At 46.6% G+C, this 22,520-nt stretch overlaps 1 protein-coding gene across 1 annotated transcript in view; it reads left to right on the top strand.

Moving 5' to 3' along the window:
• Window positions 1–22,520, top strand: part of LOC115190915 (collagen alpha-1(XIV) chain) — a 214,877-nt gene that overhangs the window by 192,139 nt on the left and 218 nt on the right. The window contains exons 46-47 of the mRNA XM_029748950.1: window positions 13,333–13,410; window positions 20,650–20,805. Of these exons, the coding sequence (XP_029604810.1) occupies window positions 13,333–13,410; window positions 20,650–20,805 (234 nt within the window). The remainder of the gene's footprint in view (window positions 1–13,332; window positions 13,411–20,649; window positions 20,806–22,520) is intronic.

A 22,520-nucleotide genomic window follows, 5' to 3' on the forward strand; every position in this document is an offset into this window, starting at 1 on the left:
TGTTATATGTTTTATATTGACTCCTTGGCCTGAACTCCCGTGTGGCTCAGATGGTAGAGGATGGCACTTCCTACGCCAGGGTTGTGAGTTTGATTCCCATGGGGGACCAGTACAAAAAAAGTATGAAAATGTAAGTCACTCAGGATAAGTGTGTCTGGTAATGACAGAAATGTAAAACACATTTTTTTACTTTCCTAGTTGTCTTTTCATGATTGTGTCCTCCTCTCCTGCCCAGACCAACAGAGTCAGAAACATTATCATAGCTAGAGATATGACTGACCGGTCTGAAACATCCTCATAGCTAGAGATATGACTGACCAGTCTGAAACATCATCATAGCTAGAGATATGACTGACCGGTCTGAAACATCCTCATAGCTAGAGATATGACTGACCGGTCTGAAACATCCTCATAGCTAGAGATATGACTGACCGGTCTGAAACATCCTCATAGCTAGAGATATGACTGACCGGTCTGAAACATCCTCATAGCTAGAGATATGACTGACCAGTCTGAAACATTATCATAGCTAGAGATATGACTGACCGGTCTGAAACATCCTCATAGCTAGAGATATGACTGACCAGTCTGAAACATCCTCATAGCTAGAGATATGACTGACCAGTCTGAAACATCCTCATAGCTAGAGATATGACTGACCAGTCTGAAACATCCTCATAGCTAGATATATGACTGACCGGTCTGAAACATCCTCATAGCTAGAGATATGACTGACCAGTCTGAAACATCCTCATAGCTAGAGATATGACTGACCGATCTGAAACGTCATCATAGCTAGATATATGACTGACCGATCTGAAACATCATCATAGCTAGAGATATTGATTGATTGGTTGAATTGATTAGATCATTGAAAGTAGTAGGCTCCAGCAACATTACATACAGATAAAACTGACCGGTCTGAAACATTCAAATGTATGAAACATAGTTACAGATGGTAGTGGTAGAAAGCTTTATCATTCCTCAGGGGGAAATAGGTTTTTCAGAAGAATCATGTCCATAAAAACAACAGACATATCACAAGGAACAAACAGGAATATGACAGAACATTACACACAAACCGGAATATGACAGAACATTACACACAAACAGGAATATGACAGAACATTATACAGAAACAGGAATATGACAGAACATTATACACAAACAGGAATATGACAGAACATTACACACAAACAGGAATATGACAGAACATTACACACAAACAGGAATATGACAGAACATTATACAGAAACAGGAATATGACAGAACATTACACACAAACAGGAATATGACAGAACATTATACACAAACAGGAATATGACAGAACATTACACACAAACAGGAATATGACAGAACATTATACAGAAACAGGAATATGACAGAACATTACACACAAACAGGAATATGACAGAACATTACACACAAACAGGAATATGACAGAACATTATACAGAAACAGGAATATGACAGAACATTACACACAAACAGGAATATGACAGAACATTATACACAAACAGGAATATGACAGAACATTATACACAAACAGGAATATGACAGAACATTACACACAAACAGGAATATGACAGAACATTACACACAAACAGGAATATGACAGAACATTATACACAAACAGCCTGGTGTTAAACAACACCACAACAGAGTGTCAGCCTGGTGTTAAACAACACCACAACAGAGTGTCAGCCTGGTGTTAAACATCACCACAACAGAGTGTCAGCCTGGTGTTAAACAACACCACAACAGAGTGTCAGCCTGGTGTTAAACAACACCACAACAGAGTGTCAGCCTGGTGTTAAACAACACCACAACAGAGTGTCAGCCTGGTGTTAAACATCACCACAAACCACCACTCCTCTGACTCAGCTTGGCAGGACTTGCTAGAACAGGAGCTTGGCTTGGTTAAGCTTGGCAGGGGACGGTACAGCAGGAAAACCAAGACATACTAATGGACTAGGTTGGGCACAGCTACCAGAGGAAAGAGTACTGGCTAATTGAGCAGTTAATTCAATGATTGGCAGGGCATAGTAGAAGACAGTCTGACTAGATGAAGACCAGACATAGTAGAAGACAGTCTGACTAGATGAAGACCAGACATAGTAGAGGACAGTCTGACTAGATGAAGACCAGGCATAGTAGAGGAGGACAGTCTGACTAGATGAAGACCAGACATAGTAGAGGAGGACAGTCTGACTAGATGAAGACCAGACATAGTAGAGGACAGTCTGACTAGATGAAGACCAGACATAGTAGAGGAGGACAGTCTGACTAGATGAAGAACAGACATAGTAGAAGACAGTCTGACTAGATGAAGACCAGACATAGTAGAGGAGGACAGTCTGACTAGATGAAGACCAGACATAGTAGAGGACAGTCTGACTAGATGAAGACCAGACATAGTAGAGGAGGACAGTCTGACTAGATGAAGACCAGACATAGTAGAGGACAGTCTGACTAGATGAAGACCAGACATAGTAGAGGAGGACAGTCTGACTAGATGAAGACCAGGCATAGTAGAGGAGGACAGTCTGACTAGATGAAGACCAGACATAGTAGAGGACAGTCTGACTAGAAGAAGACCAGACATAGTAGAGGAGGACAGTCTGACTAGATGAAGACCAGACATAGTAGAGGAGGACAGTCTGACTAGATGAAGACCAGACATAGTAGAGGAGGACAGTCTGACTAGATGAAGACCAGACATAGTAGAAGACAGTCTGACTAGATGAAGACCAGACATAGTAGAGGACAGTCTGACTAGATGAAGACCAGACATAGTAGAGGACAGTCTGACTAGATGAAGACCAGACACATAGTAGAGGACAGTCTGACTAGATGAGGACCAGACATAGTAGAGGAGGACAGTCTGACTAAATGAAGACCAGACATAGTAGAGGAGGACAGTCTGACTAGATGAAGACCAGACATAGTAGAGGAGGACAGTCTGACTAGATGAAGACCAGACATAGTAGAGGAGGACAGTCTGACTAGATGAAGACCAGACATAGTAGAAGACAGTCTGACTAGATGAAGACCAGACATAGTAGAAGACAGTCTGACTAGATGAAGACCAGACATAGTAGAGGACAGTCTGACTAGATGAAGACCAGACATAGTAGAGGACAGTCTGACTAGATGAAGACCAGACATAGTAGAGGACAGTCTGACTAGATGAAGACCAGACATAGTAGAGGACAGTCTGACTAGATGAAGACCAGACATAGTAGAGGAGGACAGTCTGACTAGATGAAGACCAGACATAGTAGAGGACAGTCTGACTAGATGAAGAACAGACATAGTAGAGGAGGACAGTCTGACTAGATGAAGAACAGACATAGTAGAGGAGGACAGTCTGACTAGATGAAGACCAGACATAGTAGAGGAGGACAGTCTGACTAGATGAAGACCAGACATAGTAGAGGACAGTCTGACTAGATGAAGACCAGACATAGTAAGGAGGACAGTCTGACTAGATGAAGACCAGACATAGTAGAGAGGACAGTCTGACTAGATGAAGACCAGACATAGTAGAGGAGGACAGTCTGACTAGATGAAGACCAGACATAGTAGAGGAGGACAGTCTGACTAGATGAAGACCAGACATAGTAGAGGACAGTCTGACTAGATGAAGACCAGACATAGTAGGAGGGACAGTCTGACTAGATGAAGACCAGACATAGTAGAGGACAGTCTGACTAGATGAAGACCAGACATAGTAGAGGAGACAGTCTGACTAGATGAAGACCAGACATAGTAGAGAGACAGTCGACTAGATGAAGACCAGACATAGTAGAGGACAGTCTGACTAGATGAAGACCAGACATAGTAGGAGGACAGTCTGACTAGATGAAGACCAACATAGTAGAGGGAGGACAGTCTGACTAGATGAAGACCAGACATAGTAGAGGGAGACAGTCTGACTAGATGAGACCAGACATAGTAGAGGAGGACAGTCTGACTAGATGAAGACCAGACATAGTAGAGGAGGACAGTCTGACTAGATGAAGGACCAGACGCCAGACATAGTAGAGGACAGTCTGACTAGATGAGACCAGACATAGTAAGAGGACAGTCTGACTAGATGAAGACCAGACATAGTAGAGGACAGTCTGACTAGATGAAGAACCAGACATAGTAGGAGGACAGTCTGACTAGAATGAGAGACCAGACATAGTAGAGGACAGTCTGACTAGATGAAGACCAGACATAGTAGAGGAGGACAGTCTGACTAGATGAAGACCAGACATAGTAGAGGACAGTCTGACTAGATGAAGACCAGACATAGTAGAGGACAGTCTGACTAGATGAAGACCAGACATAGTAGAGGACAGTCTGACTAGATGAAGACCAGACATGTAGAGAGGACAGTCTGACTAGATGAAGACCAGACATAGTAGAGGACAGTCTGACTAGATGAAGACCAGACATAGTAGAGGAGGACAGTCTGACTAGATGAAGACCAGACATAGTAGAGAGGACAGTCTGACTAGATGAAGACCAGACATAGTAGAGGAGGACAGTCTGACTAGATGAAGACCAGACATAGTAGAGGAGGACAGTCTGACTAGATGAAGACCAGACATAGTAGAGAGGACAGTCTGACTAGATGAAGACCAGACATAGTAGAGGACAGTCTGACTAGATGAAGACCAGACATAGTAGAGGAGGACAGTCTGACTAGATGAAGACCAGACATAGTAGAGGACAGTCTGACTAGATGAAGACCAGACATAGTAGAGGAGGGACAGTCTGACTAGATGAAGACCAGACATAGTAGGAGGACAGTCTGACTAGATGAAGACCAGACATAGTAGAGGAGGACAGTTCTGACTAGATGAAGACCAGACATAGTAGAGGAGGACAGTCTGACTAGATGAAGACCAGACATAGTAAGGAGGACAGTCTGACTAGATGAAGACCAGACATAGTAGGAGGACAGTCTGACTAGATGAAGACCAGACATAGTAGAGGAGGACAGTCTGACTAGATGAAGACCAGACATAGTAGAGGAGGACAGTCTGACTAGATGAAGACCAGGACATAGTAGAGGAGGACAGTCTGACTAGATGCAGACCAGACATAGTAGAGGACAGTCTGACTAGATGAAGACCAGACATAGTAGAGGAGGACAGTCTGACTAGATGAAGACCAGACATAGTAGAGGAGGACAGTCTGACTAGATGAAGACCAGACATAGTAGAGGAGGACAGTCTGACTAGATGAAGACCAGACATAGTAGAGGAGGACAGTCTGACTAGATGAAGACCAGACATAGTAGAGGAGGACAGTCTGACTAGATGAAGACCAGACATAGTAGAGGACAGTCTGACTAGATGAAGAACAGACATAGTAGAGGAGGACAGTCTGACTAGATGAAGAACAGACATAGTAGAGGAGGACAGTCTGACTAGATGAAGACCAGACATAGTAGAGGAGGACAGTCTGACTAGATGAAGACCAGACATAGTAGAGGACAGTCTGACTAGATGAAGACCAGACATAGTAGAGAGGACAGTCTGACTAGATGAAGACCAGCATAGTAGAGGAGGACAGTCTGACTAGATGAAGACCAGACATAGTAGAGGACAGTCTGACTAGATGAAGACCAGACATAGTAGAGGAGGACAGTCTGACTAGATGAAGACCAGGCATAGTAGAGGAGGACAGTCTGACTAGATGAAGACCAGACATAGTAGGAGGACAGTCTGACTAGATGAAGACCAGACATAGTAGAGGACAGTCTGACTAGATGAAGACCAGACATAGTAGAGGACAGTCTGACTAGATGAAGACCAGACATAGTAGAGGAGGACAGTCTGACTAGATGAAGACCAGACATAGTAGAGGAGGACAGTCTGACTAGATGAAGACCAGACATAGTAGAGGACAGTCTGACTAGATGAAGACCAGACATAGTAGAGGAGGACAGTCTGACTAGATGAAGACCAGACATAGTAGAGGACAGTCTGACTAGATGAAGACCAGACATAGTAGAGGAGGACAGTCTGACTAGATGAGGACCAGACATAGTAGAGGAGGACAGTCTGACTAGATGAAGACCAGACATAGTAGAGGAGGACAGTCTGACTAGATGAAGACCAGACATAGTAGAGGACAGTCTGACTAGATGAAGACCAGACATAGTAGAGGAGGACAGTCTGACTAGATGAAGACCAGACATAGTAGAGGAGGACAGTCTGACTAGATGAAGACCAGACATAGTAGAGGACAGTCTGACTAGATGAAGACCAGAATAGTAGAGGAGGACAGTCTGACTAGATGAAGACCAGACATAGTAGAGGACAGTCTGACTAGATGAAGACCAGACATAGTAGAGGAGGACAGTCTGACTAGATGAAGACCAGACATAGTAGAGGACAGTCTGACTAGATGAAGACCAGACATAGTAGAGGACAGTCTGACTAGATGAAGACCAGACATAGTAGAGGACAGTCTGACTAGATGAAGACCAGACATAGTAGGAGGACAGTCTGACTAGATGAAGACCAGACATAGTAGAGGACAGTCTGACTAGATGAAGACCAGACATAGTAGAGGACAGTCTGACTAGATGAAGACCAGACATAGTAGAGGACAGTCTGACTAGATGAAGACCAGACATAGTAGAGGACAGTCTGACTAGATGAAGACCAGACATAGTAGAGGACAGTCTGACTAGAAGAAGACCAGACATAGTAGAGGACAGTCTGACTAGATGAAGACCAGACATAGTAGAGGACAGTCTGACTAGATGAAGACCAGACATAGTAGAGGAGGACAGTCTGACTAGATGAAGACCAGACATAGTAGAGGACAGTCTGACTAGATGAAGACCAGACATAGTAGAGGAGGACAGTCTGACTAGATGAAGACCAGACATAGTAGAGGACAGTCTGACTAGATGAAGACCAGACATAGTAGAGGACAGTCTGACTAGATGAAGACCAGACATAGTAGGAGGACAGTCTGACTAGATGAAGACCAGACATAGTAGAGGAGGACAGTCTGACTAGATGAAGACCAGACATAGTAGAGGACAGTCTGACTAGATGAAGACCAGACATAGTAGAGGAGGACAGTCTGACTAGATGAAGACCAGACATAGTAGAGGAGGACAGTCTGACTAGATGAAGACCAGACATAGTAGAGGAGGACAGTCTGACTAGATGAAGACCAGACATAGTAGAGGAGGACAGTCTGACTAGATGAAGACCAGACATAGTAGAGGAGGACAGTCTGACTAGATGAAGGACCAGACATAGTAGAGGAGGACAGTCTGACTAGATGAAGGACCAGACATAGAGTAGAGGACAGTCTGACTAGATGAAGACCAGACATAGTAGAGGAGGACAGTCTGACTAGATGAAGACCAGGCATAGTAGAGGAGGACAGTCTGACTAGATGAAGACCAGACATAGTAGAGGAGGACAGTCTGACTAGATGAAGACCAGACATAGTAGAGGAGGACAGTCTGACTAGATGAAGACCCAGACATAGTAGAGGACAGTCTGACTAGATGATAGACCAGACATAGTAGAGGAGGACAGTCTGACTAGATGAAGACCAGACATAGTAGAGGAGGACAGTCTGACTAGATGAAGACCAGACATAGTAGAGGACAGTCTGACTAGATGAAGACCAGACATAGTAGAGGACAGTCTGACTAGATGAAGACCAGACATAGTAGAGGACAGTCTGACTAGATGAAGACCAGACATAGTAGAGGAGGACAGTCTGACTAGATGAAGACCAGACATAGTAGAGGAGGACAGTCTGACTAGATGAAGACCAGACATAGTAGAGGAGACAGTCTGACTAGATGAAGACCAGACATAGTAGAGGAGGACAGTCTGACTAGATGAAGACCAGACATAGTAGAGGAGGACAGTCTGACTAGATGAAGACCAGACATAGTAGAGGAGGGACAGTCTGACTAGATGAAGACCAGACATAGTAGAGGAGGACAGTCTGACTAGATGAAGACCAGGACATAGTAGAGGAGGACAGTCTGACTAGATGAAGACCAGACATAGTAGAGGAGGACAGTCTGACTAGATGAAGACCAGACATAGAGAGGACAGTCTAGAGGACCAGACATAGTAGAGAGCAGTCTGACTAGATGAAGACCAGACATAGTAGAGGAGGACAGTCTGACTAGATGAAGACCAGACATAGTAGAGGAGACAGTCTGACTAGATGAAGACCAGACATAGTAGAGGACAGTCTGACTAGATGAAGACCCCAGACATAGTAGAGGAGGACAGTCTGACTAGATGAAGACCCAGACATAGTAGAGGAACAGTCTGACTAGATGAAGACCAGACATAGTAGAGGACCGTCTGACTAGATGAAGACCAGACATAGTAGAGAGGACAGTCTGACTAGATGAAGACCCAGACATAGTAGAGGACAGTCTGACTAGATGAAGACCAGGACATAGTAGGAGGACCAGTCTGACTAGATGAAGAACCCAGACATAGTAGAGGAGGACAGTCTGACTAGATGAAGACCAGACATAGTAGAGGAGGACAGTCTGACTAGATGAAGACCAGACATAGTAGAGAGGACAGTCTGACTAGATGAAGACCAGACATAGTAGAGGAGGACAGTCTGACTAGATGAGACCAGACATAGTAGAGGAGGACAGTCTGACTAGATGAAGACCAGACATAGTAGAGGGACAGTCTGACTAGATGAAGACCAGACATAGTAGAGGAGGACAGTCTGACTAGATGAAGACCAGACATAGTAGAGGAGGACAGTCTGACTAGATGAAGACAGACATAGTAGAGGACAGTCTGACTAGATGAAGACCAGACATAGTAAGAGGACAGTCTGACTAGATGAAGACCAGACATAGTAGAGGAGGACAGTCTGACTAGATGAAGACCAGACATAGTAGAGAGGACAGTCTGACTAGATGAAGACCAGACATAGTAGAGGACAGTCGACTAGATGAAGACCAGACATAGTAGAGGAGGACAGTCTGACTAGATGAAGACCAGACATAGTAGGAGGACAGTCTGACTAGATGAAGACCAGACATAGTAGAGGAGGACAGTCTGACTAGATGAAGACCAGACATAGTAGAGGACAGTCTGACTAGATGAAGACCAGACATATAGAGGACAGTTGACTAGATGAAGACCAGACTAGTAGAGAGGACAGTCTGACTAGATGAAGACCAGACATAGTAGAGGACAGTCTGACTAGATGAAGACCAGATAGTAGTAGGAGGACAGTCTGACTAGATGAAGACCAGACATAGTAGAGGACAGTCTGACTAGATGAAGACCAGACATAGTAGAGGACAGTCTGACTAGATGAAGACCAGACATAGTAGAGGACAGTCTGACTAGATGAAGACCAGACATAGTAGAGGAGGACAGTCTGACTAGATGAAGACCAGACATAGTAGAGGACAGTCTGACTAGATGAGACCAGACATAGTAGAGGAGGACAGTCTGACTAGATGAAGACCAGACATAGTAGAGGAGGACAGTCTGACTAGATGAAGACCAGACATAGTAGAGGAGGACAGTCTGAGAGATGAAGACCAGACATAGTAGAGGACAGTCTGACTAGATGAGACCAGAATAGTAGAGGACAGTCTGACTAGAGATGAGACAGACATAGTAGAGAGGACAGTCTGACTAGATGAAGACAGACATAGTAGAGGAGGACAGTCTGACTAGATGAAGACCAGACATAGTAGAGGACAGGCCATACTAGATGAATAGATGAGGACCAGACATAGTAGAGGACAGTCTGACTAGATGAAGAACCAGACATAGTAGAGGGACAGTCTGACTAGACTGAAGACCAGACATAGTAGAGGGACAGTCTGACTAGATGAAGACCAGACATAGTAGAGGACAGTCTGACTAGATGAAGACCAGGACATAGTAGAGGACAGTCTGACTAGATGAAGACCAGACATCGTAGAGGACAGTCTGACTAGATGAAGACCAGACATAGTAGAGGAGGACAGTCTGACTAGATGAAGACCAGACATAGTAGAGGAGGACAGTCTGGACTAGATGAAGACCAGACATAGTAGAGGACAGTCTGACTAGATGAAGACCAGACATAGTAGATGAGGACAGTCTGACTAGATGAAGGACCAGACATAGTAGAGGAGGACAGTCTGACTAGATTGAAGACAGACATAGTAGAGGAGGACAGTCTGACTAGATGAAGACCAGACATAGTAGAGGAGGACAGTCTGACTAGATGAAGACCAGGACATAGTAGAGGAGGACAGTCTGACTAGATGAAGACCAGACATAGTAGAGGAGGACAGTCTGACTAGATGACGACCAGAATAGTTACGAGCCGACACAGTCTTGACTAGATGAGGACCAGACATAGTGGAGGAGGACACAGTCTGTACTAGATGAAGACCAGACATAGTAGAGACAGTCTGACTAGATGAAGACCAGACATAGTAGAGGAGGACAGTCTGACTAGATGAAGACCCAGACATGGTAGTAGAGGAGGACAGTCTGACTAGATGAAGACCAGACATAGTAGAGGAGGACAGTCTGACTAGATGAGACCAGACATAGTAGAGGAGGACAGTCTGACTAGATGAAGGACCAGACATAGTAGAGGAGGACAGTCTGACTAGATGAAGACCAGACATAGTAGAGGACAGTCTGACTAGATGAAGACCAGACATAGTAGAGGAGGACAGTCTGACTAGATGAAGACCAGACATAGTAGAGGACAGTCTGACTAGATGAAGACCAGAACTAGTAGAGGACAGTCTGACTAGATGAAGACCAGACATAGTAGAGGACAGTCTGACTAGATGAAGACCAGACATAGTAGAGGAGGACAGTCTGACTAGATGAAGACCAGACATAGTAGAGGAGGACAGTCTGACTAGATGAAGACCAGACATAGTAGAGGAGGACAGTCTGACTAGATGAAGACCAGACATAGTAGAGGAGGACAGTCTGACTAGATGAAGACCAGACATAGTAGAGGAGGACAGTCTGACTAGATGAAGACCAGACATAGTAGAGGACAGTCTGACTAGATGAAGAACAGACATAGTAGAGGAGGACAGTCTGACTAGATGAGGACCAGACATAGTAGAGGACAGTCTGACTAGATGAAGACCAGACATAGTAGAGGAGGACAGTCTGACTAGATGAAGACCAGACATAGTAGAGGACAGTCTGACTAGATGAAGACCAGACATAGTAGAGGAGGACAGTCTGACTAGATGAGGACCAGACATAGTAGAGGACAGTCTGACTAGATGAAGAACAGACATAGTAGAGGAGGACAGTCTGACTAGATGAAGACCAGACATAGTAGAGGACAGTCTGACTAGATGAAGACCAGACATAGTAGAGGACAGTCTGACTAGATGAGGACCAGACATAGTAGAGGACAGTCTGACTAGATGAAGACCAGACATAGTAGAGGACAGTCTGACTAGATGAAGACCAGACATAGTAGAGGAGGACAGTCTGACTAGATGAGGACCAGACATAGTAGAGGACAGTCTGACTAGATGAAGAACAGACATAGTAGAGGAGGACAGTCTGACTAGATGAAGACCAGACATAGTAGAGGACAGTCTGACTAGATGAAGACCAGACATAGTAGAGGACAGTCTGACTAGATGAGGACCAGACATAGTAGAGGAGGACAGTCTGACTAGATGAAGACCAGACATAGTAGAGGACAGTCTGACTAGAGAAGACCAGACATAGTAGAGGAGGACAGTCTGACTAGATGAAGACCAGACATAGTAGAGGAGGACAGTCTGACTAGATGAGGACCAGACATAGTAGAGGACAGTCTGACTACATGAAGACCAGACATAGTAGAGGACAGTCTGACTAGATGAAGACCAGACATAGTAGAGGAGGACAGTCTGACTAGATGAGGACCAGACATATTAGAGGACAGTCTGACTAGATGAAGAACAGACATAGTACGAGGAGGACAGTCTGACTAGATGAAGACCAGACATAGTAGAGGACAGTCTGACTAGATGAAGACCAGACATAGTAGAGGACAGTCTGACTAGATGAGGACCAGACATAGTAGAGGAGGACAGTCTGACTAGATGAAGACCAGACATAGTAGAGGACAGTCTGACTAGATGAAGACCAGACATAGTAGAGGACAGTCTGACTAGATGAAGACCAGACATAGTAGAGGACAGTCTGACTAGATGAGGACCAGACATAGTAGAGGACAGTCTGACTAGATGAAGACCAGACATAGTAGAGGACAGTCTGACTAGATGAAGACCAGACATAGTAGAGGACAGTCTGACTAGATGAAGACCAGACCTAGTAGAGGAGGGGACAGTCTGACTAGATGAAGACCAGACATAGTAGAGGACAGTCTGACTAGATGAAGACCAGGACATAGTAGCGGAGGACAGTCTGACTAGATGAGGACCAGACATTAGTAGAGGACAGTCTGACTAGATGAAGAACAGACATAGTAGAGGAGGACAGTCTGACTAGATGAAGACCAGACATAGTAGAGGACAGTCTGACTTAGATGAAGACAAGACATAGTAGAGGACAGTCTGACTAGATGAGGACCAGACATAGTAGAGGAGGACAGTCTGACTAGATGAAGACCAGACATAGTAGAGGAGGACAGTCTGACTAGATGAAGACCAGACATAGTAGAGGACAGTCTGACTAGATGAAGACCAGACATAGTAGAGGACAGTCGGACTAGATGAAGACCAGACATAGTAGAGGACAGTCTGACTAGATGAAGACCAGACATAGTAGAGGACAGTCTGACTAGATGAAGACCAGACATAGTAGAGGACAGTCGGACTAGATGAAGACCAGACATAGTAGAGGACAGTCTGACTAGATGAAGACCAGACATAGTAGAGGAGGACAGTCTGACTAGATGAAGACCAGACATAGTAGAGGACAGTCTGACTAGATGAAAACCAGACATAGTAGAGGACAGTCTGACTAGATGAAAACCAGACATAGTAGAGGACAGTCGGACTAGATGAAGACCAGGCATAGTAGAGGACAGTCGGACTAGATGAAGACCAGACATAGTAGAGGAGGACAGTCTGACTAGATGAAGACCAGACATAGTAGAGGACAGTCTGACTAGATGAAGACCAGGCATAGTAGAGGACAGTCGGACTAGATGAAGACCAGGCATAGTAGAGGACAGTCTGACTAGATGAAGAACAGTGTACTGGGTATCAGAGAGGAACTAGGAGAATGTGAGAAGTTACATGAGGACATGGTGACTTTCTGTTAAGGTCAAGGTCATATGTACTTTGTGTGTCGTCTGTCCTCAGGTCTCCCAGGAGAGAAGGGGGAGAGGGGGAGTCAAGGTGTGGGGACACAGGGCCCCAGAGGTCCCCCAGGGCCACCAGGTAAGGACCATCAGCCCTTTACATTCTCTCATCACGCCTCTCTTCTCCTCCCACCACACTCCTCCCTCCCTCACCTTATATCCTCTCATCATTTCTCTCTTCTCCTCCCATCACACTCCTCCCTCCCTCACCTTACATCCTCTCACACTCCTCCCTCTCATCCTTCCATCTTACAGAATCACAATCACCTTTATTCGCCAAATACATTTGCATATACAGGAAGTTGACTTGGTGAAGTGTTGCTGCCACAACAAACAGAACATAGGGTAAAAAATGTGGACCCATTTTGATTTAAACAAAACGTTCCATTGTTTTACTAATCCACAAACAGTATTTATAGACAGTTTATACTAATCCACATGCAGTATGTAGAGACAGTTTATACTAATCCACATGCAGTATGTAGAGACAGTTTATACTAATCCACATGCAGTATGTAGAGACAGTTTATACTAATCCACATGCAGTATGTAGAGACAGTTTATACTAATCCACATGCAGTATGTTGAAGCAGAGTTTATACTAATCCACATTCTGTAACGTTCGTCGTTATAGAGGGACCAAGGCGCAGCGGAGGTTTGGTTCATCATCATTTTTATTAGACCGGTGAACCAGCAAAACAATAAACGATACCATGAACGAACAGCTTCACAGGCTACGAATAGCAATGCAAATACAATTCCCCACGAACAGCGTGGGGGAAAATGAACTTAAATGAGATCCCAATCAGAGACAACTAGCGACAGCTGTCTCTGATTGGGAAGACAGAAACCAACATAGAAATACTCCCCAATAGAGCCAACACAAGGCTCCAACGCAAAACAGAAAACAAACACAGGAAAACCACCCAACATAAACCACCCTGACCCAAAACACCTGAGTTCACCCGGTCAGGGCGTGACAGTACCCCCCCCTCAACGGTGCGTACTCCCGGCGCACCAAACTTAAGTCTATTAGGGGGGGGGAATCCGGGTGGGCGCCTCACCCTCGGTGGAGGCTCTGGCCCCGGGCGTGTTCTCCCCCCCGCCTCCACCTTAGCCCTACCCCTCTGGCCCGGACTGGACCACTGTGGAGCGGCATGCCCAGGCTCTGGAGCGGAGCCGTCGCCCGGAACAGGATTGGGCACCGGTGGACCGGACCCGGGCCGTGCCGGACTGGGAACACGCACCACTGGTTTGGTGCGGGCAGCAGGGACGGGCCGGACAGGACTGGGGACACGCACCACTGACTTGGTGCGGGGAGCAGGGACGGGCCGGACAGGACTGGGGACACGCACCACTAACCTGGTGCGGGGAGCAGGAACGGGCCGGACAGGACTGGGAACACGCACCTCTGACTTGGTGCGGGGAGCAGGAACGGGCCGGACAGGACTGGGGACACGCACCACTAACCTGGTGCGGGGAGCAGGGACGGGCCGGACAGGACTGGGGACACGCACCACTAACCTGGTGCGGGGAGCAGGGACGGGCCGGACAGGACTGGGGACACGCACCACTAACCTGGTGCGGGGAGCAGGGACGGGCCGGACAGGACTGGGGACACGCACCACTAACCTGGTGCGGGGAGCAGGGACGGGCCGGACAGGACTGGGGACACGCACCACTAACCTGGTGCGGGGAGCAGGAACGGGCCGGACAGGACTGTGAACACGTACTGGTGCCCTGAAGCGTGGAGCCGGTTTAGCCACTCGTCCTGGCTGGATGCCCATCCTAGCACGGCATGTGCTGGGCATGTCCACCGGACGTACCGGGCTGTGCGGGCGCACTGGCGACACACCGCGCAACTCCGCTTCCCGTGGCCTGGAGCGGGGAGCAGGGACGGGCCGGACAGGACTGTGGACACGCACCGTGGGCTTGGTGCGGGGAGCAGGGACGGGCCAGACAGGACTGTGAACACGTATAGGTGACCTGTAGCGTGGAGCTGGTTTAGCCACTCGTCCCGGCTGGATTCCCATCTTAGCACGGCATGTGCTGGGTCTGTCCACCGGACGCACTGGGCTGTGCGGGCGCACTGGCGACACAGCGCGCAACTCCGCATACCAGGGCTCCTCCTCCAGATCTTCCCTCTGCAGGTCCTCAATCAACTGCCTCATCCTCGTCTCTTCCTCCGCCGTCATCCCCCACGAGAGCAGTGGTCTGGGCTCTTCCTCTGCCCTACCGGACCACCCCATTAGCCCCCCCCCAAAATTTTCTTGGGGCTGTTTTCCGGGCCTCCTCGACCGCCGCCTGCGACTCCGTCTACCGGCTGGCTTTTCCTCCTCGACCTGGGAGTCCGTCCGCCAGGGTCCTTTCCCCGACATGATCTCCTCCCAGGTCCAGAACTCCTTTCCCTCGCGAGCCCATCTCTCGCGCTCCTTTTCCTCCCGCTGCTTGGTCCTGGTTCGGTGGGGAATTCTGTAACGTTCGTCGTTATAGAGGGACCAAGGCGCAGCGGAGGTTTGGTTCATCATCATTTTTATTAGAACGGTGAACCAGCAAAACAATAAACGATACCATGAACGAACAGCTTCACAGGCTACGAATAGCAATGCAAATACAATTCCCCACCAACAGCGTGGGGGAAAATGAACTTAAATGAGATCCCAATCAGAGACAACTAGCGACAGCTGTCTCTGATTGGGAAGACAGAAACCAACATAGAAATACTCCCCAATAGAGCCAACACAAGGCTCCAACGCAAAACAGAAAACAAACACAGGAAAACCACCCAACATAAACCACCCTGACCCAAAACACCTGAGTTCACCCGGTCAGGGCGTGACACATGCAGTATGTAGAGGCAGAGTTTATACTAATCCACATGCAGTATGTAGAGACAGAGTTTATACTAATCCACATGCAGTATGTTGAAGCAGAGTTTATACTAATCCACATGCAGTATGTAGAGGCAGAGTTTATACTAATCCACATGCAGTATGTAGAGACAGAGTTTATACTAATCCACATGCAGTATGTAGAGGCAGAGTTTATACTAATCCACATGCAGTATGTAGAGACAGTGTATACTAATCCACATGGAGTATGTACACTGTGTACACTTACTTCTCCTTGTCATCCTCCCTTCACCCCCCCTCACCTTCCATCTTACTCCTCCTTGTCATCCTCCCTTCACCCCCCCTCACCATCCATCTTACTTCTCCTTGTCATCCTCCCTTCACCCCCCCTCACCATCCATCTTACTTCTCCTTGTCATCCTCCCTTCACCTTCCATCTTACTTCTCCTTGTCATCCTCCCTTCACCACCTCACCATCCATCTTACTTCTCCTTGTCATCCTCCCTTCACCTTCCATCTTACTTCTCCTTGTCATCCTCCCTTCACCCCCCTCACCATCCATCTTACTTCTCCTTGTCATCCTCCCTTCACCCCCCCTCACCATCCATCTTACTTCTCCTTGTCATCCTCCCTTCACCCCCCCCTCACCATCCATCTTACTTCTCCTTGTCATCCTCCCTTCACCATCCATCTTACTTCTCCTTGTCATCCTCCCTTCACCACCTCACCATCCATCTTACTTCTCCTTGTCATCCTCCCTTCACCACCTCACCTTCCATCTTACTTCTCCTTGTCATCCTCCCTTCACCCCCCCACTCGTCTTCCCTCCACAATCCTCCCTCAAGCATTTAGAAATGCCAGATAATACATGCATAGATATGCACCCCATTCACTGCCACCTTATAGAGACAATCCAACACAATAATGAGAGGTGTTTTTAGGAGAGTATGGGTTTCATGGGACACTAACGGCTGACACACTTTAATAAAAACATGTCAATCAAAGGCCACACTATTTTGTTGATTGAGAACTGTCGTGTATTCAGACTACACTGTGACTGCAGTGAAATTCCTCTTACTAGGGGTTTTCTGGAAAGAAAACAACATTTGAAACTTTTAATAACAACAGAAAAATCCTCATGTGTTTTGGATTTAAAGTTGATCTGTCTTGGATTGCTGTCTATAATGTCAAACAGATGTTTGGACAATATTTTTGGGAGAAACAAACCCTTTGTATTGATTCTTCTTTGTAAACTACAATTTATTTAAGCAGAAAATCAATACAGGACAATGCATCTGATTGTTGTTTAATCGATACTCAACTCTGACAAAGTTCTCTGAATGGTATTAATGACAAAACAACATTTGTGAAAGTTCACGATGAAACATCAGGAGACTGTGGGTCCTGGCAGAGGCTTTACTACTTTCATGGAAATCAGGGATGATATTTTTAGAAACAAAAGCAGAACTCTGTAAATGAGGATTAAACTCATATCTCACTGAGCACCACAACACCTCAGATTGTTGCCATGTCAGCAAACATAGGAATGTGTGTTCATGGCTGGAACTGGGGCTGGGACTGGGCTGCTGTAGTCAAACTAGACTGGGACTGGGCTGCTGTAGTCAAACTGGACTGGGACTGGGCTGCTGTAGTCAAACTGGACTGGAACTGGGCTGCTGTAGTCAAACTGGGCTGCTGTAGTCAAACTAGACTGGAACTGGACTGCTGTAGTCAAACTGGACTGCTGTAGTCAAACTGGGCTGGAACTGGACTGCTGTAGTCAAACTGTACTGCTGTAGTCAAACTGGGCTGCTGTAGTCAAACTGGACTGCTGTAGTCAAACTGGGCTGCTGTAGTCAAACTGGGCTGGAACTGGACTGCTGTAGTCAAACTGTACTGCTGTAGTCAAACTGGGCTGCTGTAGTCAAACTGGGCTGGAACTGGACTGCTGTAGTCAAACTGTACTGCTGTAGTCAAACTGGGCTGCTGTAGTCAAACTGGGCAGCTGTAGTCAAACTGGACTGCTGTAGTCAAACTGGGCTGCTGTAGTCAAACTGGACTGCTGTAGTCAAACTGGACTGCTGTAGTCAAACTAGACTGCTGTAGTCAAACTGGACTGCTGTAGTCAAACTGGGCAGCTGTAGTCAAACTGGACTGCTGTGGTCAAACTGGGCTGCTGTAGTCAAACTGGACTGCTGTAGTCAAACTGGGCTGGGACTGGACTGCTGTAGTCAAACTGGGCTGCTGTAGTCAAACTGGGCTGCTGTAGTCAAACTGGGCTGGAACTGGACTGCTGTAGTCAAACTGGGCTGCTGTAGTCAAACTGGGCTGCTGTAGTCAAACTGGACTGGAACTGGACTGCTGTAGTCAAACTGGACTGCTGTAGTCAAACTGGGCTGGGACTGGACTGCTGTAGTCAAACTGGACTGCTGTAGTCAAACTGGGCTGCTGTAGTAAAACTGGGCTGGGACTGGACTGCTGTAGTCAAACTGGACTGCTGTGGTCAAACTGGGCTGGGACTGGACTGCTGTAGTCAAACTGGACTGGGACTGGGCTGCTGTAGTCAAACTGGGCTGCTGTAGTCAAACTGGGCAGCTGTAGTCAAACTGGGCTGCTGTAGTAAAACTGGGCTGGGACTGGACTGCTGTAGTCAAACTGGACTGCTGTAGTTAAACTGGACTGCTGTGGTCAAACTGGGCTGGGACTGGACTGCTGTAGTCAAACTGGACTGCTGTAGTCAAACTGGGCTGCTGTAGTAAAACTGGGCTTGGACTGGACTGCTGTAGTCAAACTTGGCTGGGACTGGACTGCTGTAGTTAAACTGGACTGCTGTAGTCAAACTGGGCTGGGACTGGACTGCTGTAGTCAAACTGGGCTGGAACTGGGCAGCTGTAATCAAACTGGACTGGGACTGGGCTGCTGTAGTCAAACTGGACTGCTGTAGTCAAACTGGACTGCTATAGTCAAACTGGACTGCTGTAGTCAAACTGGACTGGAACTGGGCAGCTGTAGTCAAACAGGACTGGGACTGGGCTGCTGTAGTCAAACTGGACTGCTATAGTCAAACTGGGCTGCTGTAGTCAAACTGGACTGGAACTGGACTGCTGTAGTCAAACTGGGCTGCTGTAGTCAAACTGGGCTGGAACTGGGCAGTTGTAGTCAAACTGGGCTGCTGTGGTCAAACTGGACTGGATCTGGACTGCTGTAGTCAAACTGGGCTGCTGTAGTCAAACTGGACTGGAACTGGGCTGCTGTAGTCAAACTGGGCTGGAACTGGACTGCTGTAGTCAAACTGTACTGCTGTAGTCAAACTGGGCTGCTGTAGTCAAACTGGGCTGCTGTAGTCAAACTGGACTGCTGTAGTCAAACTGGGCAGCTGTAGTCAAACTGGACTGCTGTAGTCAAACTGGACTGCTGTAGTCAAACTAGACTGCTGTAGTCAAACTGGACTGCTGTAGTCAAACTGGGCAGCTGTAGTCAAACTGCACTGCTGTGGTCAAACTGGGCTGGGACTGGACTGCTGTAGTAAAACTGGGCTGCTGTAGTCAAACTGGACTGGGACTGGACTGCTGTAGTCAAACTGGACTGCTGTAGTCAAACTGGGCTGGGACTGGACTGCTGTAGTCAAACTGGACTGGAACTGGACTGCTGTAGTAAAACTGGACTGGAACTGGACTGCTGTAGTCAAACTGGGCAGCTGTAGTCAAACTGGACTGCTGTAGTAAAACTGGGCTGCTGTAGTCAAACTGGGCTGGGACTGGACTGCTGTAGTCAAACTGGGCTGCTGTAGTCAAACTGGACTGGAACTGGACTGCTGTAGTCAAACTGGACTGCTGTAGTCAAACTGGGCTGGGACTGGACTGCTGTAGTCAAACTGGACTGGAACTGGACTGCTGTAGTAAAACTGGGCTGGAACTGGGCTGCTGTAGTCAAACTGGGCTGCTGTAGTCAAACTGGACTGCTGTAGTCAAACTGGACTGAAACTGGGCTGCTGTAGTCAAACTGGACTGCTGTAGTCAAACTGGACTGAAACTAGGCTGCTGTAGTCAAACTAGGCTGCTGTAGTCAAACTGGACTGAAACTAGGCTGCTGTAGTCAAACTGGACTGCTGTAGTCAAACTGGGCTGGGACTGGGCTGAAGGACATGCTTCTGTAGTGGAAACTTCAACAGAAGTAGGATAATAAATGAATCCAAACGGTCTGATCTGGGTTCAGGGCATTATTCTGAGGGAACCCACACGTATTTATACACACTGCCTGCAGTCTGGACACTCAACAACACACAGACTATTTTACATCCTAGTTTGTCATTGCAGAAGTAACAGGAGGGACGATTCATAAAACATAGTTTTCATTATTTTATCTCTACAGTTTACCACATGGTCAGCCGTAGCAAGAGACTGGTTTTTGGTGTGTAATTTGTCCCATGTAGATCCTGTTACTAACTGTGTATCTTGCCTCCACAGGTCTTCTAGGAGAGGGCCGTACAGGCAGCCAAGGTCCTGCCGGTAGACCAGGCAGCCAGGGCACCCCAGGGCGACCGGGCACCCCTGGATCCACGGGCCCTGCTGGTGCTGCTGGTTACTGCGACCAGAACTCCTGTTTGGGCTACAACGTTGGAGGTAACCACCATCAGAACACATAGATATCCCTATCTATAAGTTCTGGATACTGTAGGACTGAGATTACTAGGAGGAACTGGGTTTTATACCACAGTAAATCTGATGGATACTGTGTATGGTTATGCACTGAGTGTACAAAACATTAAGAACACCTTCCTAATATTGATTTTGCCGTCAGAACAGCCTCAATTCGTCGGGTCGTGGACTCTACAAGGTGTCGAAAGCGTTCCACAGGAATGCTGGCCCATGTTGACTCCAATGCTTCCCACAGTTGTGTCAAGTTACCCCCGTTCAAAGGCACTTAAATGTCTTTCCCATTCACCCTCTGAATGACACACACACAATCCATGTCTCAATTGTCTCAAGGCTTAAAAATACTTCTTTAATGTGTCTCCTCTCCTTCATCTACACTGATGAAGTGGATTTAACAAAGTGACATCAATAAGGGATCATAGCTTTCACCTGGATTCACCTGGTCACCATGTCATAGAAAGAGCCGGTGTTCCTAAAGTTTTGTACACTCAGTGTATACTATTCCTGAATTCAATCAAAACAGAAATGAAGAAAGAGAGAGTAACAGTAACTGCTCTGTATGTCAGATCTAATGTCTTCTCTTGTCATTCTAGTCAGCTGCTGTTTCCACCCAGTATTTTGAAGGGACAATGACCCAGTGGTTAGTTAGTGTTATTTCCATTAGATGAAATGAAAGACACTTGACCATGTTTATTGCAGATCATTTCAGGACATTAACAACTCCAGTGTCTGGCTCCGCCCCTGACTTTCCAACTAGTAAAAGTATTTTCCCAGTGACTGACTAACTGGCGACTGGTAAATCTTACACAGATTGACATTGTAATTGTCCCTATAAAGTCCGTAAAGTATTTTAGAGCTATTGAAATGTTTTGCTGTGCCATATGTTCTCGTGAGACGTTTTATACACACTATGAATGTTTAATATGAGTGACCATGTCCTTAGTTTATTTAACTAACTTAAGAACAAATTCTTATTTATAATGACGGCCTCCCCCGGCCAAACCCGCCCTATGGGACTCCCAATCACACCCAGATGTGATACAGCCTGGATTCGAACCAGGGACTGCAGTGACGCTTCTTGCACTGAGATGCAGTGCCTTAGACCGCTGCGCCACTCGAGAGCCCTTAGTGGGCCTGCTTTCTGACTGGTTATTACTTCACTGCTAACTTGGTCTAAAAGGATATTAACACTAAGACAATTATGCTATAGCTGTTTTGATTGAATTCAGGCAAGGTATTTGTCATTGAACAATTGGTTCATTCCCACAGATGTGGTAAAAATGGGGTTGTATCACTTTAAGATGGGAGTGCCTCTTACAGCGATGTGTGGTGCACATTTGACCTAAAATGCTTCCTCACAACTTGTGCATGTCTGAGTTACTATACTGTAAGTATACTGGATGTAAAACCATGTATCCTGTGTGACTCTCATTTCACTGTTCTACATCTTTATGACATTTTCTTACATTAAGAAAGAGAAATAAAGATTCCAGCACTATGTTGTGCCTGTACATGTCTGCTTTCAGAGCTCTGATGAGCAGCTGCCATAACACAGCAGTCTGAGTCAGCGATACTGACTAGCACAACCACTAGTGGGTCCATGTGGTATTTTGAATGGTAGCATGTTGGTGGTCTGGTATCTGTACTGATGGAAGGTACGTGTTTCTCTGTGTCTCTGTCTG

The sequence above is a fragment of the Salmo trutta genome, unplaced genomic scaffold (assembly GCF_901001165.1).
Source record: "Salmo trutta unplaced genomic scaffold, fSalTru1.1, whole genome shotgun sequence".
Lineage (NCBI taxonomy): Eukaryota > Metazoa > Chordata > Actinopteri > Salmoniformes > Salmonidae > Salmo > Salmo trutta.